We start from the raw sequence: 27,649 nt of genomic DNA, 5'->3' as shown, positions 1-27,649 counted from the left end.
GATCTGGGTGCTGCCATTGAGATTCTTGACATAGCTATAGAATGCTTTGTATATATACATATATATATATATATATATATATATATATATACACATATATATACATACATATATATATATATATATATATATATATATATATATATATATATATATATATATATATATATATATATATATATATATATATATATATATATGATTTACTATCGAAATTGTGAAAGCCAAAACAATTTCCATTTGCAATTTCAAAGTAAACCATTGAAACTGGAATCATGACCGAGTCACAATGTCGATTCAGCTGATTGACTCAGCAGAGTCGACATTGTCTTCAAAAACATTAAGTGATATCCATATAGGAGCTTATGTAAATGAAACTCCTGTACAACATCTCATGCTTTGGCAGGGGGGCAAGCACCCCTCTGTGGTGGGCTGTGGTTGGTTGCACCCCCCCATACCCCCTGCTAACAACATATTCCAACTCCGAGAGTACACTACAGTGGATATGGATGGATTTCCAAACCTCACTGTACTGCGATCTCCATACAGTTTGTCGAACACACTTATGCGAAAGCACTATTACATTTGCCTAAGTGTGATTAACTTTGCAATACATTTCACATTTTCTGAATGACAATCTGACTTTCAGCATAATACCCACCGTCTGATTGTTGTTCGCAAAAATGATAGTAAACCTATATATATATATATATTTACACACACACACACACACACACACACACACACACACACACACACACACTCTCTCTATGTCAGATGATCAACTTTTTGTAAACTTGGAAAAAATTTTGAAGAGTCCATAAAATCGAGTTTCCTTAAACTCAAAAATAAAAAAAAATCCCACAAAAATCTACCTTTTTTACATTTTTGCTGCACCCCTCCCACACCCTGAAAATTATGTATACCAACTCTGAGATTGCACAACAGTCAGGAAAAGGGTAAATTTCCCTATCCTTGCAGTACCGTGATCTCCATTCAAAAGCTTTGAGTTTTCAAAAATTCAGTCATTTGGTCGCAACCATATGGAGTTTGAGTTTCTGAAAACTCGATCAAGTGATAGGGACCCTATGCAATACACACACACATATACACACACGGTTATATGTCACTTTGTTGAATTCCTATTTGGTTGAATCCTAAATGACCGAATTCAAATAGCTGAATGTCAGTTTAATTGACGCATCCTACTGTAAAAATCACCCAAGAGGAAATATATCAGAAAGGTATTCTGCACCCATATGTAAAGGGCTTTTCCCCCACATCCCTGGTTAAATATACTAATGCTATGAATGGTTATATAAAGGTAACACCAATCAGTAGACAAAGCTCCTTTATACATCTGTACATATTCTACTGCTGCATCATAGAAGAAGGTGTGACTATGCAACATTCAATGGAGTGGATTTTCAATTAATTGGACATTCAGCTACATAGACTTTCTGTCATTTCAACACAAAATTGTCATTCAACCACGTGACAGGTAACCTTTTTCTGAAAACATGACTGAGACTCCACACACACACACACACACACACACACACACACACACACACACACACACACACACACACACACACACACACACACACACTTGTACACACACTGAAGTCACTTATACAGCTAGAAAATATTTTTATTATTATCAAGAGCTATATTATTGTATAGTCCACTTATTTCATATGGTCTCACTGTATGTGTATGTTTGTGTATGTGTATCTATCTATCTATCTATATATATGTATATATATATATATATATATATATATATATATAAATATACATATATATATATATATATATATATATATATATATATATATATAAATATGCATATATATATATATATGTATATATATATATATATATATATATATAGATATATATACATATATTATAAATATATATATGTATATATATATATATATAAACATTTCTTTGCACAGTCAGTAATGGAATCTTTTTATTTGGATATTTTCAGTTTGAAGGAACAATCATTGTCTATAAACCACATGCATTACATTGTATTTATTTATGTTAATTAAAAGCAACAAGTTATAAGAGTAGTTGATTCCCTCATGGAATAGATGCTAGACTTTATTTATTTAACATTTCTTGACCTGGAAAGTCCGACTAGGACAGAGCCTGTTTTCAGTGGAGGCCCAGGGAGAAATTCTCTAGATGCATATCTTTGGAATGTGGGAGAAAACCAGAGTACCCGGAGGAAACCCACATGAATGCAGGGAGGAAATGCAGACTCCACACAGAAGGGGCCTCAGCCAAGAATTCAACTAGAGAACCTCTTGCTGTGAGATGAACATGTTAACCACTGCACCGCTGTGCCAAAATTAAGACTGTGACATCTTCTAATATAAGGTTGTAAGCATGCTTAATGGGTAGGTATTCTGTGGGGATCACATATCAATGGTATTACTGTTTACAGGACCTGAAAGTAAGTCATGTAAATTCTCTTCATCTGTGCCTGCCCACATTAAGCAGACATTCATAGTTATTGTACAAAACTCTTAGGACAGAGTCAGAAAGGACCAGAGTCAGCACTTTGTATCATAGACTTCATTGTAAACTACCTGGCAGATAGTGATGATGATGTCAGTATGAGTATGATTTTGAGGGGGTGTAAGTTTTTTTGCGTGTTTTATGCCAAACTGAAGACCTCTTATAATGTAGAAAGGTACAGTCCATGACCTGGATCATGATGTACCTCATTAACATTACTGTAGTGTGCCATTGATATCTTCTAATACAGTGCATCTTTATGTGAATCTGAACAGCCTGGATGGGGATTAGTAACTGGCCAGGCTATTAACAGTGGCTGATGCCTGTCCTGCCATTTGAAGGCAGTATTAGTATTTGACTGGTGACACCTGCTAACAGGTGGAAGCTGATCGTAATCACTGTCAGACTAGGATGATTTGGATCGAGGCAGCTATCTCTGGCCAGGGTGAGAGCCTGGATAGGGAACACTGTTCTTACCTGAGAAGGGAGAAAGGTTTACAAGACAGGCCACTCAAAGGCTGGGAGAGTGGGTCATCAGATGGATTCAGTCCTTGATATGTTATGTAGGTGTACCTTTGCTAGCAGTGTGGTTAAAGAGAGTTTGTAGACACTGATGAGAAAAGGCTGTGTACTACAGCTGTTATTATTAAGAGGGGGCAGATATCTGGGACTCTGACTACTGATGGGAGGGCAGGAGGAGTAACAGGGGGTACTAATTCCCACTGGGGCCTGGTTGTATAAACGGCCAGGGTTGTGGAGGGGTCACATCAAAACCACAATGAACATGAGAGCAAAGGCAGTCACAGAGGTTACTTTAGGAGGCTGGGTACTAATATGAGTTGAGGAGGATAGGGGATGTATCTACCATGTGTCTCTGCTATGCATGCGGGAGCCATGGGGGTTTTGATGCTAAATGGAAATGGCTACTCACTTTTGATGAATAAATTATGTGTGTGTGTGTGTGTGTGTGTGTGTGTGTGTGTGTGTGTGTGTGTGTGTGTCGTTGCCAGTTCTTCAGCAGTAACACTCATATCTGTGGTTTACACACCCCTGACCCCTCCTGCTTCATGCAATTAGGAGATGCTGTGCATGCTATTTCTCAAATAACAGTAGCAGTATCTAGAACAAATTTCCAAGGTACTGTCTGAGAGCAGACCTTATGATGATGCCCCTTTCTGCCAGCACAAGTAAGGACTAAGGACAGTCACTAAGGGTAAAGTGTTGCTGAATTCAAATGTCAGCATTTAACCAGTTTTGTGTCTTACTAATTTTAATATTCTTTGTATATTTGTTGAAGCTATTGACAAAGTAAGTAAATAAATAAATGTATGTTCTAGTTAAATCTCATTGAATGAAAGATAACTTTAAAAAATAAAACTATTTTTCATGCAGTTCATTTTATTATTCATGTTATGTTAACAGAATATGTTAAATTGTTAGGTCTTTAACATGGTATATATCATAATAGTCTGTATAATTGCTATGTTTGTGATTTTCACTGGAGTTGTTTTTTTCCCTGTAGCTGTATGAGATTAGTTGGACAGTTCACTTGTGACTGTTCACTGTAGTTTTGTTTTGTTTTCACTTTATGATTGCTAATTCTATTGAGAATTTAGATATGAAACAATATTATTTTATTTTGTCTTGGAAAAGGAATGCTCTGTCACTTTTTTACAATGTATTGTTTTCTATCTTCAGGATGTTGGAGGAACAGTTAGACTAATGTGATCATCATATTAATCTGCTGGTCAGTAACAGCACGGAAGAAACAAGATGGAAGCCATAACTGAACAGCATTGTGTTCTGGCACCCAATAAAACTACAGAACCTGGGAAAAAGAATGGTTTGATAAATACAAGGAACCTTATAACAGACAAAAAGGATGGTCTGCTATCTGTGTACTCAGCACCTCAGTACCAAGGACACATAGTTACAAATCTTTCACCCAAAAGCTGTATAGAAAATGGTACAAATGATGCGGTACAACAACTGCTTGACCCCAGCACACTCCAGCAGACAGTGGAATCTCATTACCGTCCAAATATCATCTTGTATTCTGAAAACCTATTACGATCCTGGAGTGAGAATCTCAGTTCTGACTGCTGTGAAACAACATTTATTGAAGATAGGTCACCCACCAAAGATGGTTTTGACTACCCAGATAGCAACTTTGCTGACCTGTCAGCTGATGATATCAAAATCCGTACCCTGTCATATGATGTGGATGAAGAAGATGATTTTCAAGAGTTAGAGGTCAGTGATGTTTCTGTGCAAAAATATAATGGTCATGAGGGTGTACTTTGCGTAAATCAGTCAAAGAAAATTGTAACAAATGTATGCAATGCACCTGTAATTATACATTGCAGTATATTCTTTCAGATCTGGCTTGCTTTTGTTTCTTAAACTGCATAATGCTACTAAGACTTTCATATGAAGTCAGGGAGTGCCACTTTTGTCTTCAGTTCTGAATCATAAAAACATGTTGCAATAAACCATGAACCAAAATACAGAAATGTTCCATTAGTGATACTTTTCAAATGAATTATGCTGCTTAGAAACTGTGTGATAGTGTCAGTGACCACATTGCATGTTTTAGTTTTCCAAGTACAAATCAAAATTAATGATTCAGTTTGCACATAAACCATCCTTACTTTCAGAATTCAGGGAACAAGCTATATGACATAAATTCTCGGTGCCTGCTACACGTGGCTTTACTAATGTTGTCTGCTAAAAGCATTGTTTTAATATAGTAAATGCTTTTGAACTTTTGTGCCTTTAATCAGTTTGCTTAATTATTAAGTACATGATTAATTTTGTTTTGGTTTGTAATATGAACAACAAAAATAATAATACTTTAGCTTAGAAGAAGAATGTGCTTCAAAATATTTTCTTTAAAGTGTATAGACGTTGGGTTATTAATAAATTTATTAAACAACATTTTCTCTTCTGTGAGTTATTTCCTTTAGAAACTAACAAGGAAAATTAAAGGTACAAAATGCCATATTATATACAAGAAATCAATATTTCCATTAGTACTTATTAAATGTTTTATTAAGTAGCAGTAGGGCAACAAGCACAATATTATGAACAAAGGGTTAGATTACATTAATACAGTAGAAGACAGCTGCATACAGGTACGTTACATAAGGAGAAAAGAACCTGAGCACTATCTGTATGAGGTTCATAAGCAACATTTTATTCATAATAAGTATCTTATATTTTCAGATGGGGACTTAGCCATTAACCATTGCATCACTATATCACCTAAGTGACTTCACATTTCTAGTCTGTTATTGTGTCAGTCTGAGCACCTCATTAAAACTGATCAGTGAGGCAAACAGATTTAAAATATGAAAGTTCAGCTCATTTTCATACAAAATGAGCTATAACTGCCTACTTTTTAAACTTTTTATTGACAACATTAGCCTCAATAGTCCAATAGCCTATTTAAGTGGGAGGTCAAAGGTGGTATTTATACACTCTGGTGGAAATTTGGCATACCTGACATGGGATATTCACCTACTGTCTTATTGTATGCACCAGAGAGTGGATAATTGTACAGAACAGGATGATAACTCAACAGATAACTACAGAGTGTGGAAAAGAAATTTAACATAAATAATGCTGGCCAGTCCACTGCAGGAGTGGGGAAAAAGTCTGTCCATGCACTAATGAGCACTGATTCAAAAACAGAACAATTGTTGGACTGTGACTAGTCTTAATAGACAGAATTGTCATCAAGTTACCATATAGCGTTAGCAGTGATGCCAAAGAAGTGATGTCAGAGACTGTTATACAGTAGAAGGGAAAAGAACATGGAAAAAGAAGACCAAACCTGAGAATCAGCATAATGACGGTGTTAGTGAAAGCTGTATATTACCAGAAATTGCTGTTTGCAGGCTGCATGTGCAGCTTTTAAAAGGGTTGCATATTGAAATGTCAGCATCTGCCAGAGTGAGTCGCAAAATGCGGAGACTGAATGGCCAAAAGAATGGAATTATATATATATTAAGTCAGAGAAGCCATTTCTTGGAATATTCCCCTTTCTGTTAGGACTGGTGATCTTGGAGATGGTTTATATACGTTCAGGACACATGGAGTGCACAGGAGGGGTTGCCCTCCTGCACAAAATTATGTTTTAATGAGAAGAGCGTTTTTTAAGATTTGCTCTTCTCCGGGTTTTCAGTCTTTTTTTTCCAGCTTTTCAGCACTAGGCATTTCAAGTGCTGACATTTCAATAGGGTGCCATTCTGAGATTATATGAGATGAGGGTGTATGCTTAAAGATGTACTGTGCTGACCTTAATATACATTTCAAACTTAAAGTCACTGCCTAGTAGGCAGTTGTTATGGGGGCATATGTTGTGAGGTGAAGATATTAACACAGAAAATGTTAAGAGTACTAGTATATGTCAGATTGGAAACTACATGTGTTTTGTATTTTAAGGAGAGACTGGGTATCAACATCAAAAGAAGAGAGAAGAAGTTTGCAAGTATTAGACAAATTTCATGTTTTATAATATTATCAGCGCAAAAGACATCTTTTGCTTCAGAAATTAAATTGTTGATTCTGGAGGCATTCTTAAAGAATTTAATCAGTAGTAAATGTTGTGTAATTTTGAAAAATTAAGGACAAACATGTTAAATGACCTGGTAGTGGAAATGGATATATTGTTAAATGTGGCAAACAAATTACAAAATTTACTAAATTTAATTTGACTTCAAGAAGACTGGGAAGAAATAGCCTTGTTGAGCAGAAAATGCTGTATTTGTGACAGTGAAGTATATATTAATCAAAATATTGTAGTGAAAATATACACTGCATGCAGAGAAAGTAGACATAGTGCTCAAAGTTAAAAATTAAATTAATACAAAATGTAGACAAATTAATAATTAAGGCTCCTCACACAGTGAATACAGGTAGTAAATAACATGTACTATGCAGACCATCGTAAAGTCCTATTATTTCTCCTACATGCTGTTGAGAGGTGATCTCTGTCTGGCATACAAGGCATTTTCAGACTCCACTCTGATGAACAGAATGCATATCCTCAAATCCAATAGCATTAGAATTACCCTTTCTAAGGGTTTGCAATTAGTCAAGCTGACATGGGCCATTTGTTAGGAGTTATTAATTCATTGATGTTAAATACAGTGCTTAAATATGCACTTGTGCCTAGAAAGGGAAGTTTGTTATTTATTTCAAATTGGCTAAAAAGAAGTCTTGAAAAATGCTAGTGTGAAAATAATGCATCTCATACTACACCTGAGAGACAAGGTGTGTGTGTGTGTGTGTGTGTGTGTGTGTGTGTGTGTGTGTGTGTGTGTGTGTGTGTGTGTGTGTGTGTGTGTGTGTGTGTGCATGTGTGCCTGTGTGCACGTGTGCGCGTGTGCCTGTGTGAGTGTGTGCGTGTGTGCATGTGCGTGTGTGCATGTGTGCGTGTGTGCGCATGTGCGTGTGTGTGTGTGTGTGTGTGTGTGTGTGTGTGTGTGTGTGTGTGCATTTATGAGAGAGAGGGAGCGAGAGAGGAAAAGACTGGAACTGTAGAACAGGATCATGAAATGCTTTAAAAAGCAAAGTTTGGCATGTTACACTGTAGTTAGTGTTCATTTAGCAGAGAAAACACTCAGAGAAACTGCTCTAACATTTATTGAAACAATAAATCATAAAACAAGGCATGCGTAGGGAGATTAGTTAAATCCACAAAAGGAAAACAAGAAATTATAATTTGTAAGTTGTTCATCTCTCTAAAGAAGCAACCTTTGTGAGATACAAGTTCTGGTTAACAGGAAATATGAATTAGTAGTAATGTCCAGTTCACAATGATAAGAAAGGCTGGGACTACCAAGAGAATAAGACAGAGAATTAGAATTCATGGATATTGTATGCAATTAATTCATTAAACAGGCTGTGGTTTAGCTAAATTGGAGAAATAGATAAAGAGAGAGGGAGAAGAAAATGCTCTTATGTCAGCCCAAGGTTCTGAAGAACAACACAACTAGATATAAGTTTGTTATACTGTTAAAACTGTCTGAAGGTTAAGGCCTTACTGACTACGTTTATGATTACTACTGTCCTGACCACAATGTTGCTTTATGTAAAAGTAACTGTTCTCTTATCATGAATAAAATACAGGTTATAAAACATGGACCCCGATAACCTTGACAGTTAACTGTTATTCTGAAATAGTTAGAAGTTTGAATTCAAAGTAAATTCATCAAAAATGATGCATTATCAGAAAAGAAAATATTTTGCTGCTCTTCAGTGTACGTTATGTCCACTGTTAGCTGCTTAAAATGAAAAGTTAAGCATTATACTGTCTCATAAAACCAATATCCAGATTCGTACCACTGACTGTTAGATTGAACAAGTGAATTAATTCAGTCCCCTTGGTCTTCTTTCCAAAGATGTATGGAAATTTCCTACAAGAGCTATAACAGTCTTATCAATACAGAATGATTTCAGACTGGGAAAAGTGTGCTGATACTGGCTTGTCAGACATTTTACTTGTAATTGTGTATCTATGGGCATCAATCCTAATTCTGAGTAGCTGGCCAGTCTCTCCTATGTAACCTGCCTCTGAACATTTTCAACATTTGATTAGATAAACCACGTTTTTGGAAGTGCATGTAAATGAGCCTTGTACTTTGAAACGTCTGTTCTTTGAAATTGTTATGTTTGAAGCTGTACAAATCATGTGACATGGTTTGCATCTTGGATGGTTACAGGGCTTGTGCCATTCTGGAGTATGTTGTGCTCTGGTTAAGGGGTGCTTCTGACAAGAAGGTTATTCAGGATTGGTGGTTGTTTAAATGGCAGCAGTGGGAGTACTTGAATATGTTTGTCAGCTTGTCATCTTCACTGAACATGGTTGTAGGTCCCTAATGATTTTGTACAGTTTTTTAAGTTCTGGATGATATGTTGTCACTAGTGGGGCACTGTCGCAGGAGTTCATGTCTTTATACTGAAGCAGTTGTTATTCTGATTGCTGAATTACTCTGTCTACAAATATATCAAACTTTCTGGCTTAGTGGCCTTGAGCAAGCATGGTGTCTTTCAGCTGTGCCAACTATGTGTGTCTCTTTTTACCTCATTAGAATTAAATGCAGTGATATTGAGGTGCTTGACTGCAAATAACTGAATTCTTTGTGTGGCTTGGAAGATTACTGGTTCTCTGCAGATATATCTGTCTGTCACTTGGTTCCCTGTAGACACATGTCTGAATGTCCCATTTTGTATAGTTACCTTATTATCAAGGAAGATTGCACTTAAAGTCAAGTACTTCAAGAAGAGTTTAATAAATAAGTGGATTCTTTTGAGCCCTTGGTGGAATTATTTGAGGGAATCAGTGTTATGTGTCCAGATTATAAATAAGTCATCAATAAAATGGAAATAAGTGAGTGGCCTATGTGTGCAGTGTTGTAGAAATTCCTTTCTAGCTTTGCCATGAAGATGTTTTCATAATGTGGAGCCATTCTGGTTCCCTTTGCAGTGCCCATAGTCTGAACATAATGTTTCCCATTAAAGGAAAATTGTTGTGTATCAGAGTAAAGACTAACTTGTCCCACTACACCTAGAGTAATGCTATGATGATCTGTTTCTCTTGCAAGTAGTTGAGGCAGGCAGCAATTCCATCTTCATGCCTGATGTTTGTGTAGAGTGATGTAACATCCATTGAGGTTAAAACAGTGTTAGGTGGTTGGTCACAATAACCTGACAGAATGCAAAGAAAATGAGCAGTATCTTAAATAAAAACATAGTATACACAATCACCCAACGAGTAAACCAGCCAGCAATATATAAAATTCCAGGTAAAACAAAACACTGTATTGCAGCAGGAAGCACAGCACACATAAAATGTCCACCAACACTCGTATATATACAAAATACTTTTAAAAAATACTTGCAAGTCAGTAAGCACTTTCACCAAATACACATTGGCTTCATCAGACCGTAATACTATTATTACGGGCTGATGAAGCCAATGTGTATTTGTTGAAAGCGCTTACCGACTTGCAGGTATTTTATTAAAAGTATTTGGTATATCTACGAGTGTTGGTGGACATTTTATGTGTGCTGAGCGTCTTAAACATAGCTGTCCCTCACGTTGACTAGTGGTTTCATAATTTTCAGAATATAACCTAAAGCAGCACTCATCTGCCTCATAAATAAAGAGAACTATAGATCCAAGAAGAACATCTCAAGAGTATGATTTTCCTGAAGATCTTGTGACTGAGATTGGTTTCACTCTGTGTCATAGATGTGGTCACTTCCTGAAGTTTTTAAAATATTGACTGTTATTGTCTTAGTCTATCTTAACCTGAACTGAAAATTGGGCCCAATATCATTATTTTAAAAATGCATCACCTAAAGGCATAATACAACTGAACTCAGATAGGTGTCTTGTTAAACCTAGCCATAATGCAGATTCACATCCTAGAAGGATGTACACGCCCACGTTTCTCAGTAGGACTTTTGCTCAAATAATTTGTTGAGCTGAGGAACTTATGTAACGTAATTGGAAACTGTCAGTGCGAATGTTGCATTTCTGTATGCCGAGTCATTTGTAAATCCACACACTTACAGTCATTAAGCAGAGCTCTTCATTTGCCCTCTTCAAATACAGTTTGGATCAATGGATGGAGAATCACAAATTCACACCTGGGGTGGTGTTTTTGTCCCTTATGGATTGGGCAATCTGTAAAATACTCAAGGCATAGGCATAAACCCATGCCATTCTCTTGCCACTAAGGGCCATATATATTGAATAAAATCAGATTATATTGACTTGGCTTGTAAGGGCTCTTAAGCCGTTAGCCTAGTAATCTTCTAATGAACCTATGAACTATGTAGCCCGGTAACTATAAATACAAAGCCTCAGTAGTCTCATATGTAAAGCTATAGAATATATCTCAGACTTTATTAACCTTGACATTGAAAATCGCTAAAGACTGGAGCCTTATCAGTTTGGTTTTGTCAAATACAGTTCTTACCTTTTTAATCTTGTTAATGTCTTTGAAACATTTACCAAAGGATTGGTTAGTAGTTGCAAAGTGCATATAGCATATCTGGATCTGATCAAGGCCTTTGACACTATTCCCACTAGCATGTGTAACTGACAAACTTATAAATCTGAATATGTATGCTTATGCTATATTTTGGATGCCTTACTTGTGGATTAATTTCTTCAAGTCTTTTGGGTTTCTAATACCATGACAGGAATGGACCCCATTCCTAGGTCAAAGTGTCATTAAAGTTCATAAAATTAGTATTGTTTCAGTCTTTGATGTTAGCCAAAAGTGTTCTTTTTATAGCACTTGCAGTGTCCCCAGAATTGACTCCTGCAATCTATATGGAGTTACATGCATTGGTAGCATTTCTAAATAAGACTGAAAATTCTTTTTTATGAGACCCATTGCTCCTACTAACTGGTTGTCTGACAGAATCCATGAGATTAAAGTTGCAGGTACCACTTTTGAGAGACAAAAATTACCAGTGATACATCATAGAGCTCACCGTCTGGCCCTCTCCTATTTGGCATCTAGTTCTTAGTCGTTCAGGCCAGCATCCCCGCCATCTGATTGTCTAAGACTGCACATGACTGTAAATTGGGTGTTATTATTTGGTCTTTCACTCACTTACAGTTGCTGAAATATGGATTAGACCATATTAACAATTGGTACAGGAAGAGTGGTCTCAAATTAAATGTGAAAAATATAGTATAATTACTTTTGGGTAAGAAAACATTTCCGTATCATACCTTAGAGGTGACACACTCCTCCAGTCAAACACTGTTGTAGGGCATCTAGGAACTCTTGTTGCTAACTCGTGTCCTTTGACCACTTTGTCTTTAATACTGCACTTCAAAAGGGCTTATATCTGACATACTTAGTTTCTAAATGCATTGCTTCTAGATCCGAAGAAGTCTTCCTTTCTCATATCTCATCAGACCCATTATTGTGTAAAATGCCCCTTTTGGCATGACTTTATTGAAACATGTGAGTCACTTTGAAAGACCCAAGAAACTCCTAACTAAAAAAGATTAGTGACCTCAAGACACTCAATTATCTGGACAGACTGGTAGCTCTGTCTTTGTACTAAGTTTTTATAGAATCCCTCCAATGTGATCTGTGTCAAGCCTTTTGAGCCATGGAAGACCGAACCTCTTTGACCTTCTGTTTCTTCACAGAACAAATGGTTCCTTAAATACCCAATTAAAGAAACTGAACCTTCTTCAACAGATAAATAAGGCATAATTAATAAACCACAGCAACCAGCAGTAACAAAATTGGTAAAAACCACAGCAGCAGCAATCCAGCAATTCCAAGGAAGGAAATTTATTCACCAAACAGCAATACAAAATCTCTAGCGCCTCGGCCAACAAGCCTTTAACAGAGTACATCAAATGAAGAAAGAACCACAGTTTATATACACATCTACTTAATTGAATAATGAATTAATAACTTATATTACATAGTTAATTGAACCTTATTAAAACATAAAGCACAGTTTAACCCACTTATACAAAGCTTTTCCAAAAGCATTCCTGATTCAGACCCACAGGATACATAGTATTAAATTTTAAAATCAAAAATGCCTCTTTTTTTCTTAATAATTGTTTCACTTGTTCATCTGTTATAAACTTTTTACATATTAACCTATCTAAAATTGTAGCCTGAAAACCTTCCACACTTCCATTATGTACTTCATTAAAATGTACTGCCACAGGACTAGACAATTTATAATTTTTAATGTCCCTTATGTGTTCTTTTATTCTACAAGCGAAACTTCTTTTCGTTTCCCCTATGTAGAATTTATTACAAGTACATTTGATTGAATATATAACTTTTTGACTATTACAAGTAAAACTATCATTAGTTTCAAAGTTCTTATTATTAATTTTATCAAATTTTTGTGTAACAAAACTGCAAATACTACATCTACCACATATTGCTGTCCCTTTTCCTTTATTCTTCCCATTATTTCCAGTTTTGGTCTGTAAAACCTACTATGTACAATAAAATCTTTAATATTTCTTCCCCTATTAAAAGAAAATAATAACTTCTTATTTTGTAAACAATCTACTTCTTTCTTTATAATATTCCAACTAGATTTGATCATATCTGTAATTTCATCAGATATGACTGAATAAGTAGTCGTAAAATAAATATTTTTGTCCTGCTCACTCTTTTTATAATTATTATACCATATCCGACCACATTTCAGTGACTCACTGTTTAATACTTTATTTAAACTCTCTCTAAGATACACTTCATCATATCCTCTCTCTTTAAATCTCAAAAAACTGTCTTCTAGTTCAATATTTCTATCTCTTTTCTCACTACACAATCTATTAATTCTATTAAATTCCGTATATGGAATAGATTTCATAGTGTGCCCTGGGTGAAAACTTTCACCATGCAATATATTATTGCTGCTAGGAAATTTCCTATATATTTTAGAAATTACCTTACTTCGGTGACTATCCCCTATTAATTCTACATCCAAAAAATGTACTTTTATGCCTTTTTGTAATCCATCAAATCTTATTCCTATATTGTTCGCATTAATTTGACTAATAAATTGATCCACTAGGTCATAACCACCTTTACAGATAAAAATAAGATCGTCTATGTATCTATAATACTGTATAACATGTGTACGAAAAAATTGATTAGTATAGATATATTCATGTTCAAATAAGCCCATAAACATGTTAGCATAACACGGGGCAAATGGAGCCCCCATGGCTGTTCCTTGTTGTTGCCTATATAACTGACCATCAAATTCAAATATATTATTTTGAAGGCACATCATCATTAATTCAGTAATATATTCAGCCATAGGACTTTCACCTAAAAAATATTTCATAGCTCTAATACCATCACGATGTTTAATACTAGTATAGAGACTAACTACGTCTACTACTACAAAAAACATTTTCTCATTCCATATAGTCTGATAGACTTTTGTCAGAAATTGAAAAACATCTTTAACATAAGAAGGCAATTTTATTACCAATGGAAGTAACACCTCATGTAATAAACAAGAAATATTATTCAAAAAGCCCCCACTGGCCGAAACAATAGGACGCCCAGGTGGATTCAATAAATCCTTGTGGATTTTCGGCAAACAATAAAAACATGGCATTCTGGGATTTTTTATAGCCAGTTTGTCAGTAACATCTTTAGCTGAAAAATAATGTAATCTTTTGCCTTTTTCTAACAAATCGTAATATATTTTTTGAGATGTGTTATATTCAGTTATATCTATACATTGATATACGCTATTATCATTCAGATGTTCATAACACATAGATAAATACTGTGTATAATGCATCATAACTAACTTTCCACCCTTATCGGCTGGTTTAAATACCATTTGTGTATTACTACTTAGTTCACTTAATGCACGCCATTGTATTAGATTCAAATTATATACAACACTTCTTTTCTTTTGACCTATAAACTTGTCATAAATTATCTGAACATTATGATTTAATGATTTATCCAAACACTGTATACTTTCATTACTGCAAAATGGAACAAAATCACTTTTAACTTGAATATTATCAGTATTTAATTTACAATAGGCATTATAATCATCATTTTCCCCCGAACAACAGGAATAGAAGCTATCATTAGAACTATTACTACATACATCAACTTCAATATCTTCCTTATTCATTACCAGTTGTGAAGAAAAAAAGTGCGTCAGTTTTATCTTTCGCATAAAACGAAATATATCACTCTTTAAAACATGTAAACGGGGAAGAACAGTTGGTATATATTTAAGACCCTTAGATAATACAGATATATGAGCCTCTGAGAGCTCCATACCAGATAAATTGACCACATACTCACATGTAGAGCATAAATCAATTCTATTAGTCCCATTTACCCCGTTTATTAGTCCTTTGGTATGTGCGTTGTTCTTGGTAGTAGCCCTGTGCTGCCCCATTCCAACTCCGTTTTCTTCCCTTGTTAACTCCACGAAAAGAGTTCAAATAGGTGTTGTTCCCAGCTGGCGGTAAATATGGGAAGTCTTCATCTGTATCAGGTTCAGTACCCGAAACCATACTTTCACCCGACGTAGGAGCCCTTTTTGATGTATAATAGGTCGATTTCCTTTGTTGTTCAAATTGAACCTGTGGTTTTCTCCCTTTAGGGTTCGTCGCCACAAGAAACGCTCTTTTATTATCATAGTCGCGTATATCGCGAACTAATTTACCTTTTTTTCTATCAATAAGTTCTTTCTCATAGCTCACCAGCTGTTCATTAGTTCTAATAAGGAAGCTTTGCAGTTCATCTTGAGATATAACGTTGGTTACGTTCTGACACAGCCCTTTAATCTCCTCCTTCAATTTCTGTTTCTTAAAGAGATCACGCTCCACTAATATATGCACCCACTCCAAACTGCAGTTATGTGCCGCGGTTATCCACCTCTCATGAAAAGTACGCTCTTCCGCAACAGTTAAGTCAAAGGGAGTAGATGGATTTTTGATAGCTCTAAGCCCCCGAGGAGTAATTATTACAGATAAATAAGGCATGTTGGTGCGGTAGATTCATTTTGCAACATACCCCCCAATGCTTGTGCAAACCTCAGCTACATGAACTCAAAGTCTTTTGAATGTGGATTAACTGCTAAGCTTGTAATGGTTTGTAGGCTGATTATATAGCACTTACCTATGAACCTATGATGATGCTGGGAATGCTGAGTAACTAAAATTATGAAAGAGAGAAAGATATCCTTTCTTAGTGAAGTGGAAGATTGTATCTCATATCCTTAATTATATGCCACTACTTAGTTACCTGTACACAGGAGAAAGGGTAAATCAGAGACACCTCTTTCAAAGTGTATCCCTTAAATTCTATCATAACATCATAGTTGAAGCTGAAGAAAATAATGGAAATTTTTATAAGAAATTAGGAACAACAGGAAGAATTAAAGATGCTGCAAGAAATTTGCATACAATCAAAAAGTCATGAATGAGATTGAAACAGGAGCTGGACAAATGTCAAGTATAAGTTAAATGCAGATATGAGTAAAACTTATGGCTATGTTGATCACAAAAAAGTTAATAGAATCACTGAAAAACATAAAAATGGAGTTGTACTTGATAAGAACGAATGCTTACATGAGTGAACACTTTTTTGCTACTGAAAAAAGCAAGCACTGATGTGAATAAATGTTCAGTTAAATGGTGTTTCTGATAGAATCCTTTTGCATTGAATTGCTTTTCAACAAGTTAAGGGAATTTGCCATTGCCTTTTGTTGTTTGATCTTGGAGTTAGTGAATATATAAGGGGTGGCAAAAAATAGTTTTCATTTTTGATGTTAGATCATTTTACAATTCTGTGTAAAATGATCACATCATCTGTGCTCAAGCCTGTGATCATTCACACTTCACTGATACACTCAAAAACTGATAGCAATTTATTTGCTAAATTTGTTTATATTAAAAGAAACAGCAGTGTAAGAGATGAAATCAGTGTTGTCCCTTGCGTTCATTATTATGTGAACTTTGCATAAATGCAGTATAATAATGGATGTGACGTCTGAAGGTATTGAGCTCTGATACATAATTGTGGTATAGAATTTTAAAACCTGTAACTTATACACAATATGTTTTTCATGGCATAGAGGATAAAAAACATTAAAAAGATATCAAGATTTATACATTTGCCTTTAAAGAGGAGTCTGTGATACAAATTAAGAATGAAAGTGTGAGTATGGCTTTAAAGGGAGCAAGAATGCTGCTGAATTAATAGCATGGGTTTTATCATATCTATCAGCTGTACAGATTTTTACAGAATGCCCATATCTTGGTCCATTTTTCATAAAATTATGGTTTTCTGGCAAATTAGTGGCAAATAATTAAAGATTGAAGTTAGAAAATAATGACAGATATTAGAGTTTCGGATTTCATACCGTTCAGAAAATTCATGCTAATGCAAAACCTGTTATTCTATTAACTTTCTAAGTTTGTAAGAGCAATATTTAAAAAATGTCCCTATTTTTTGCGCATTTGTCCCACGTTTATTTATGGCTTTGCCCAGACTTCTTGCTCCAAGAGGTTGAGATGTATCATTTTAATGAATTATAGGTAATGTATGTTAAACATAAGATGTCAGAAGCAAATCTGGTGGGGATATTAGAAATGTCATAAATTATATTAATATCTAGAAAGTGTTTAACTTTTGAAAAAAAGCATGCTTAATAAATAAGAATTGTTAGGCTTATGTGGCTTTGTGGCAAGTATTTTTATGATTGCTTTAAATGTAGAAATATGAGTTGCAGGAATAACTTCTCAATGAATTTGAGGTTATAAGTCAAACACACTCACAAAGGGGCATTATTAAACATGAGAAACAAGATAGATTACCAGTGATTGGGGCTGTACAGCAGTTTGTTGCACATTTTTATAAGGAAACAACACTGAAAGTGTTTGTGTTGGGGCCTTATAGAGAGGAGCATTATGCCATCTATGAAAGCCGGTATGATAGTAAGTTATCTAGAATGAAGAATAACAGCAGGAAAGATTTTAATAAGATTGAAATGATGAAAGATAAGTACAGATTCTCAATGGAAATCTAAAAGAAAGATTTATAGCAAAACTGCATCAAAGTTCCTTGCCTGGAAAGTAAATGATAGAAAAGAGATAGCAAACTGCACATTTGTGAAATAGAAAAATAGATATTTCTGTGGAAGAATGTGGCATGGACTGAAGGCTGTGACATAGACAGTGAAGCCCCTTGTTTTTGATGATAAGTAGCAAATATCAGTACCCTAATGGCTGTAAATCATGAGCTTTTTTAATTAATGTGAAGACCCTGCATAGACAGTGGGGAGATCTAATGGTTATGAGACACAACAGCAAAAAATACATTGAAACAATGCAACATGTGGTGCTTGTGTGATGTGGTTCTCTGAGGGACTTTGTCCTCAATATCATTAGCTAATGAGACTGTGTCATTATTAGGCTGCTTTATCCATCGCCTCCACTCTGTTGTGTGCAATGTAATTTATGTTATACATGTTTGGTTTGTTTCAGAATATTTTTGAGTTTGTTCATATTAATAATCTAAATATGTTTAAAGTTTAGAGAAGATTTAATACATAAGCTGGAATGCTTATATATATATATATATATATATATATATATATATATATATATATATATATATATATTTTTTTTTTTTTTTTTTTTAGAAAGTACATTGAGTGAGGTGAGAAATTCCAAATAATAATGATCTCAATGGATAACTCTGCCTGTTTTTTTATATTACTGTATTGCTTTACCAAGGAAAACCAACACAAATACAGAAAAGACATGAAAATATGCCATTTAATAGGGAAAATTGAACCATAAGTCACACAAAGACCAGTTATGTAACATGCAAGGATGCAAGAATCAGATAGATGGATTTTTTCTATTTCTGAAGAATAACAGGATTTGGAAATAATACTTTTTATGATGTGAAGTATTTGTAAATAATACTGAATAATAATATAATATTGGGGTTATACGAAAAGAGGGAAGATTATTAACTGATAGTATAATATGATACTGTTGTACTTTTATGAACATGTTGCATTTGTATAGGACATTGTAATGATATATTTTATAAGACAAACTGGAGTAATATTGCGGTGTCTAATTAAGAGATCATTTATGTGCTAGGAGGGAGGCAATTTTTTTGTAATTGTATGCTTTTTAAAATGGAACATGAACTATTAGTCATATGAAGGAAGATGATATAACATGCAAGGATACACAAATCAGACAGGTAGTTTGAAAAGGTTTCCATTTCCATCGAGCAACAAGATTTGGTGAAAATGATATTTATGATGTTACATACTAAGATAACATCAAATGATACAATCAGTAGATTATATGAAGCTAGAGAAAATTAACTGAAAATATGAAATGATACTGATGTACTTTTGTGTGCATGGTATATTTATATGACATATTTGGGCAGGATTCATAAGGATGACCATGCACTTGCAGAAACTGCAACAGCCAGAAGTAGCAGTTTCTAAAATTGCAGGAAATGTGATTCAGTGGCACATTATTCTCAATGAGGAAAGGCTTTTCTGTTGTTTAATTTGCACATCTCTGAATCATGTGGTATTGCCACTAGTGCTAACCAACACTTTATTGTAGTAATCACCATGCTAATCAACGCGTTCATGCATAATCCCTATGCTAATCAGCACGTTCATATAGTAATCACCCCACTAATCAACACTTTCATGCATAATCAAGACTCTAATAAGCACTTTCATACTGTAATCACCAAGCTAATCAACACTTTCATGTGGTACTCACCCTGCTAAGCAACACTTTCATGCATAATCACCCTGCTAATCAACACGATAATCAGCACTTTCATACTGTAATCACCATGCTAATCAGCATTTTCATCCTAATTAGCACTTATCAACATTCTAATCAGCACTTTTGTACAGTCATCACCACGTTAAGCAGCACTTTCATGCAGTAATTATCACTCTGACCAGTCTTTTCATGCAGTAATCACCCAACTAATCAACACCTGTCACCATGCTAATCATCACTTTCATACAGTAATCACCACTCTAATCAGCACTTTAATGTAATAATTACCACACTAATAAGTACTTATCACCACACTAATCAGCACTTTCATGCACTAATCACCATGCTAATCATCACTTTCATGCAATAATCACCACGCTAAGCAGCACTTTCATGCAGTAATCATCACTCTGATCAGTACTTCTATGCAGTAATCACCATGCTAATCAGTACTTATCACTAAGCTAATCACTTTCATGCAGTAATCACTCCTCTAATCAGCACCTGTCACCATGTTAATCATCAGTTTCATGCAGTACTCACCATGCTAATCAGCACCTTCATGCCATAATCACCACACTAATCAGCACTTTCTTGTGTTCATCACCACACTAAGTACCATCACCATGTTAATCAGCACTTTCATGCAGAAATCGCCACATTAAGCAGCACTTTTATGCAGTAATCATCACTCTGATCAGTGCTTTTATGCAGTAATCACCATGCTAATCAGCACGTATCACCATGCTAATCAGTACTTTCATGCAGTAATCACCAGTGGTAGTTCATGCATCATATGGGCTCAGGCACCCCTTATGCATTCTCACACACACATATAGTCACATTCAGAACCATATACAGACACACACACACTCACACACACACACACACACACACACACACACACACACACACACACACACACACACACACACAAACACACACACACACACATACACTCACCCATACCTCTTACCTGTGCCTTAATTAATGTCACTGTTTTTTCTTATTATTTTTTCTCAGTCCCTTGTGGATAACAAATGATTAAAGTCAATCAATGACAAGCATTAGAAATTTATTCTTCTTAATGTTCACATACTACATCATGATGATAGATCTATTCTGTTAACTTGCTAAATGAATCAAAGTAATTTTTAAAACGTTTCCCTGGAAGTCATTTACTGTGAAACCCAGCTTTGTCCAGGAGTCTTGAGCATTACCATTTAGAGGTATGTAATTTCCCTCCATACAGATATACCCTCATCTCTCTCAACTGCCCTTTATTTTATAGAATGCCCCTGATTTTGCCTCTTATATCTGTACTGTCATAACTCATAGAGTCAATCAGTAAGACCAGACATTACAATTTCATGCTTCTTACTGTTAAGAAAATACATCAGAATACAATATGAGTTTTAGTTTATTAAATTCTCCATTATTGCACAAAACCAAAGCTCTTGTCTAGTTAATATGCTTCTTTCTATGCCAAGGGTATAGTGTTTGAAGCTTTTTTTGGTACACTTTGTAAGGTACTTAGAGGAACATGTATAGATAAAAAGTGCCCCAGTCTAGTGCTAGCATACAGGATTAATGCCCTGTTTGTTTACCAGCTGCTTTTTCTGTTAAGGGTACATGGTTCACATCCTTTTTTCACCATTGATAAACCTATTGTTCTGTTGACTATGGAATGTTTATGAATTTATTTCTTTGAGTATATTCCTTTCTGGTAACAGTTGTATTGCCAAAGCTATATGTAGAATCTTGCGTAGTAAAACCATTTTTATTAACTGTAGTCTATCTTCAAATGTTAATATTATTTTGATGTTCTTGGTGTTTCACTGTTGCAGTCATTACATTTCGGTAATCTGCTGACAGGTTGCCCTCAGTCGGCCTGATTAACAAAGTATTGGGTTCTGCGTCGGTTGCTGTCCGTTCTTCCATGATGTCAGGTCATCAGGGGTATAAAACATGCAGCCAACGCCATTACATCAGTCTTTCTTGCCGTGCAGTGCCCGAAGCAGAAGCAGTTTACAAGTGTCGGTCGGCCGACTCCTGAAATTTTCATTTTCGAGTTTCAGAACCGAAGTCTTCAACTTAAAGCTAAGTACCCCATTGGGGAAACTTTTTCTTGCTCCTTACCGATGTCAGTAAAAGTTAATAATTGCATTACTTATGGGAAGCAAACACCTCGTAAAGATTTTCATTTGTACTGTACTCCCTGCCTAGGCCCTGACCACGATGTGCCTGGCTGTCAGTTTTGTGCTTTATTTAATCAGCACACTAACCGTCGTTGGTACATTTTTGTTTCTAAATATTTCGGTTCTCAGTTTAATTTTCCAGAAATGGCATTGGTTAGCCATCCGACTACCGGAATTCTGAAAAAAATGCAAAGAAAAAGACAGAGACAGGCCGGTGAGGTCCAAAACTGATGACAACGCTTCTCCTAAGCCAGTCACCAGTTCGCCGGTACTCAGTGAGGTGCTTTCACAGCCCCTGATACCCGCTACTTCTGACCCATAGACCTCTGTTGAGACCCATTCGGAGTCTGGTATGCCACGAGATGCTTTACCTACAGAACCCCTGGATGTCTCTACCTTGGATGAGTCCAGAGCTGCTGTGCAGGCACCGGCTTCTGAGGATGTTTTCAGGTCTGCAGACTTGCATATTAAACTGACTCCACCTTCTATTCTAAGGCCTAAATCTCGATCTATGTCTAAAAAAAATGACACCCAGGCCACATGTTCAGGCCCCTATGCCTAAAAAACAAATGATCAAAATGGCTGAAGATCTTATTACTCTAATCAGGGGTAGTCAACCCCCCCGCCCACTTCTAAGAGGCCTAGGACTGACCTTAACTATGAATCTTCTGATCAGGACTCTGTTTCTTCTAATTCTTCCTATGACCTGGATTTGTCCATGCCTACTTATGAGGATTCTGATGCAGAGGATTCCATTCCATCTGCTTCCCCCCCCTGAGAATTTTTCTTTTGAGGAAACTTTACATACCTTAAGAGAGCATTTCCACTGGGAAAGTCAGGAATTTTCTGAATCTAAAAAGAGGCTTAGGGATTTCCTTCTCCTACCTCAGCAAAGGGCTTTGGCTATACCTCCTGTACTGGACATTGTTGATGATGTGTTTTCAGAATTCAGTATGGCTCCTGATTCCGTGCCTCCAGCTCCTAGTAAACCCGACAGATACCATAGGGTTCCTGAGTCACACAAGTTCCTTCTCAAAAATCCTGTTGCAGATCCAGAAAACATTTCTCAGGGGCCCAAAGGCATTAAGGCTTCTACTGCTAAAAATCCTATCCCTTCTGATAGAGACTCCAGGGCACTGGACAGATGGGGTAAAAAGGTCTATACTTCTGCAACCTTGGCAATCAGGGTTTTAAACTGCCAATTTCATATGCTAAAATATCAGCAGCATATTATGGGACTGCTTAAACAGAAAATTGTGTTGATTTCTGACTGTGTGTAAAATAAAGATTTACAGGATGTCCTTCATGGATGCATCTGCAGTCATAACAACTGGGTTGTCCTGTCGTCAGGCAGCCCTTCAGTCGGCCGGATTCCAAAGTCCGGGTCCGGCTTCGGCTGATGTCGCACTTCACCCGACGTCATCTCTGTTGGTCTTCGGGTATAAAGGTATCAGCCGACGCCATTTTCCCCAGTCTTTCTTGCCGCGTGGCGCCCGAAGCAGAAGCTGTTCGCAAGTGCCGGTCGGTTGGATCCAGAGATTACTTCTACCGAATACTACTTCGAAGACTTCTAAAGCTAAGTACCCCGTTGGGGACTCTTTCTTGCCTCAGCCGATGTCAGAAAAAGTTAATAATTGTTTAACCTGTGGGAAACAAATACCTCATAAAGATTTCCACTCTTATTGTCTGCCTTGTTTAGGCCCAGCCCACGACGTAGCAGCCTGTTCGGCCTGTGCTTCGTTCAACCGACGAACGCTTAGACGTCGGTCGGAGTTTGCTGAACAGTTTTTCGGTTCTGATTTTGCGTACATTATGCCGTCGGATCCTCCGACAACCCAATCTACCAAAAAACGCAAAGATAAAGACCGACACTCGCGGTCCGCGGTTTCGGCCGAAACCATGGTTAAGCAAACCGCGAGTGTCTCGGTTTCGGCCGAAACCGAGAAAACTGATCAAAGTACAGCTGAATCTATCTCTACAACTGAGGCCCCTGCTACCACTCTTGAAAAGGCCTCAGAAATTTTATCCACTACGGTGGTTGCCACTGACTTATCAGACACCATTCCCTTGGATGTCTCTGCCCCAGCACGTGGTGCTGCTAGGCCTCCAGCAGCCATGTCCATTAAGGCTTTCGCCAGGGCTAAAGCAGCAAAGACTACTAAAACAGTGCCTGTTAAACCCCCTACAACCAGGCCATCCTCTAGTTCTCAAATGCTTACTCTGGCAGAATATTTAATTTCATTAATTAGAGGATCTCAATCTCACCCAGACAGGGCCTCTCAGCCCCCAGAGAAGAGACCTAGGGCAGAGCCCCCTGAGCCAGTGTCCTCTGATGAGTCTGCCGATGAATCAGACATAACTGATCAGCCAGAGGCTCCTTTCTCCAATTTTGAAGACTCTGATGCTGAAGAATCCATTCCAGCTGCTTCCCCACCAGAAGAATTCTCCTTTGGGGAAACCTTACATGCCATGCGAGAGCAGTTCCAATGGCAGCAACAGGATTTTTCAGGCTCCAGAAAAAGACTTAGGACTTTTCTGCACCTTCCACAGCACAGGCCCTTAGCTATACCTCCTGTTCTCTCTGTGGTGGATGATGCTTTCAATGATGTCTGCTCCGCACAAGATTCTTTACCTCCAGCCCCTGCCAAACCAGACAGATTTTACAGGGTGCCAGACACTCATCACCACCTTTACAAGGCCCCACTTGCAGACCCAAACTATATCCCAGGGTCCCAAGGCAGTAGCCGACCATAGCAAAAAACCCTATTCCTTCAGAAAGGGAAGCAAGGTCATTAGACAGATGGGGCAAAAAGGTCTACACTTCAGCTACTCTCTCCGCTAGAGCTTTAAATTGTCAGTTTCACATGATACAATACCAAGAGTTTATGCTTGATCAGTTAACTAAAAAACTAACCACTGATGAATCTATTGATAAGAAATATGTATTAGAAATGGTAAATAACATACAACAGGTTAGTAACCATTCCTTAAAATGTGGCTATGATGCACTGGAGGCTTCATTTAGATCAGCCATGACTGGCACAGTGATAAGAAGGCATGCATGGCTAAAGGAGCAAGCTCTACCGGATCATGTTAAAGCTAAGTTGCTAGATGCTCCTATGGATAAGACAAGTTTGTTTGGTACACCTGCCCAGCAGGTTATGAAGAAAATGGAAGAAAAGGCAAAATCTGTTCAAACGGTTAAAGATTTCTTGCAGGTTCAGCCCCCAAGGTTTAGCAGGAACTGGCCTGCCAAAAATTGGTCCTTTCCTGACTCCACAAGATCTCAAAGGGGCAGGAATAGACGTTCCAGAGGCAGAAACCAATCCAGGGGAGGTGCCTACAGAGGACGACAGTGGCAAGGTAACAACAGAGGCACAGACACAACCTCTGCCACTACATCAACTCAACCACAGTGACTTAACCCTAAATCCGCCTACCAGGGAACAAATAGCAGCTCCTCTAGGCGGAAAATTAACCTTATTTTCAAAGAACTGGCACTATATAACAAAAACAAGTGGATTTTACAAACCATAGATCAAGGTTACCGGTTCCACTTCCACACTTTACCAGTCAAAGAGGAATGCCAAATCTACCTCCAAATCAAAAAACAGAGGCTCTACAACAGATAATGCAGTTAGCAAACATGAGAGTTGTGGAAAAAGTGCCAACAGCAGAGCAAGGAAAGGGTTCTACTCCAGACTATTCCTAGTTCCAAGAAAGGAAAAAAGTTGGAGACCAATTCTCGACCTGTCCGCCTTAAATACATACATCATTGTCCCAAAATTCAAAATGCTGACCCTACAGCAACTTCTTCCCATGCTGGGCAAGGAGTGTTGGCTGGTAACTCTAGATCTCAAGGAGGCATACCTGCACGTCCCCATTCGACCAATCTGCAGAAGATACCTCAGATTTCTTGCAGGATCAGAGCACTATCAATTCTCAGCATTGCCCTTTGGCTTATCTACTGTGCCCAGAGTATTCACAAAATGCCTGGCATCAGTAATCGCCCATTGCAGACTACAGGGAATTCAAATTTACCCATACCTAGACGACTGCCTGCTACAAGGGGACAACAAAAGCAAGCTGACAACAGATTTACAAAGGGTCATTTACTTGCTGCAAGCACTGGGATACACAGTCAATCTACAAAAGTCAAGGCTGATACCATCCCAAACAAGGACTTTCTTGGGCGCGGAATTGGACACAGTAAAACAGATGGCATTCCTAACTACAGAAAAACAAAAGAACTCCCTCTTTACTTCTTGGCACTAACAAAACTGAACAAGTTAACAGCAAGAAAAGTACTGCAGGCCTTGGGCTTCATGGCATCATGCATAATCTTGGTTCCATTTGCCAGACTACATATGAGAAAACTACAGTGGTACCTAAAGAATTTATGGTCCCAACACAGACACAGCCTAGAAACAGAAATCCCATTAATTCCATGCTTAAAACAGGAGTTCCTATGGTGGGCTCAGGCATGCCAGTCAAACCCAGGGCTACCCTTTCGCAGATGTCAAGCAAGCCAGACCATCACAACAGACGTCTCAGACCTAGGATGGGGGGCCCACATGCTGGACAAATGCGTGCAAGGATTGTGGACACAGGATCAACTTCACCTGCACATCAACCTAAAAGAAATGCTGGCAGTAAAACTGGCAATCCAAAAGTTCAGACCATTTCTCAAAGAGGGCCAGTTGATGATAAGGACAGACAACACCACAGTCATGTGGTACATCAACAAACAGGGAGGCACTCATTCATACCCTCTATGCAGAATGACTTTGGAGCTGTGGACCCTGGCACTCAGCTACAACATCCAGTTACAGGCAATATTTGTACGGGGAAAGGAGAATACTCTAGCAGACATATTAAGCAGAACCACATCGGATGCCCACGAATGGAAGCTGCACCCGGACATCTTCAAGACCATCTCAAAGAAATGGGGAATGCCTCAGATAGATCTATTTGCATCACCCACCAATCACCAGCTCAAAAAATTCTGCACAAGGACATTCCACCCACTAGCATGGAAAGTGGATTCGCTCTCCTTCAACTGGAAAGGCCTAACAGCATATGCATTCCCACCTCTTCCCTTGATACACAAGGTATTACTAAAAATCAAGGAAGAACGTCCAAGGATAATCCTGATAGCTCCAAACTGGCCAAGACAACACTGGTACCCACTGCTGAGGAGCATGTCTCGGAACAATATGTGGCCAATACCCTGATGCCTTTGATGTTAACTCAGAACAACTACAGCATCATACATCCAAACCTAAAACGTTGCAACTGACTGCATGGAACATCACATAGCAGCAGCTAATCCAGAACTTTCCCAAAGAGTTAGAGACATTATTCTTGACGCACGCAGACCTTCAACAAGAAGAAACTATGCTGGAAAATGGAAAAGGTTTGTCATTTGGAGTACTGAAAGAGGAAAAGATGTGTCAAACATTGATATGCCTAACATTCTGGAGTACCTAGCCGAACTTCTTCATTCAGGCCTGTCCTACTCCTCCATCAAGATACATGCATCAGCTATTTCAGCAGAATACAGCTTTGATCC

General features: G+C 37.3%; 1 protein-coding gene across 2 annotated transcripts in view; it reads left to right on the top strand.

Moving 5' to 3' along the window:
• Positions 1-27,649, top strand: part of SYNDIG1 (synapse differentiation inducing 1) — a 1,645,835-nt gene that overhangs the window by 1,296,926 nt on the left and 321,260 nt on the right. For both annotated transcript variants that reach the window (XM_044056827.1, XM_044056834.1), the window contains exon 3: positions 4,234-4,788. In XM_044056827.1, coding sequence (XP_043912762.1) covers positions 4,309-4,788 — 480 coding nt within the window. In that variant the 5' untranslated portion in view covers positions 4,234-4,308. The remainder of the gene's footprint in view (positions 1-4,233; positions 4,789-27,649) is intronic.

Source organism: Protopterus annectens, chromosome 1.part2, assembly GCF_019279795.1.
Source record: "Protopterus annectens isolate FY-2018-M chromosome 1.part2, PAN1.0, whole genome shotgun sequence".
In the NCBI taxonomy this organism is placed as follows: Eukaryota; Metazoa; Chordata; order Ceratodontiformes; family Protopteridae; genus Protopterus; species Protopterus annectens.
Note: the sequence above shows the minus strand (reverse complement) of the source record. Positions and strands in the feature narration are given on the sequence as shown.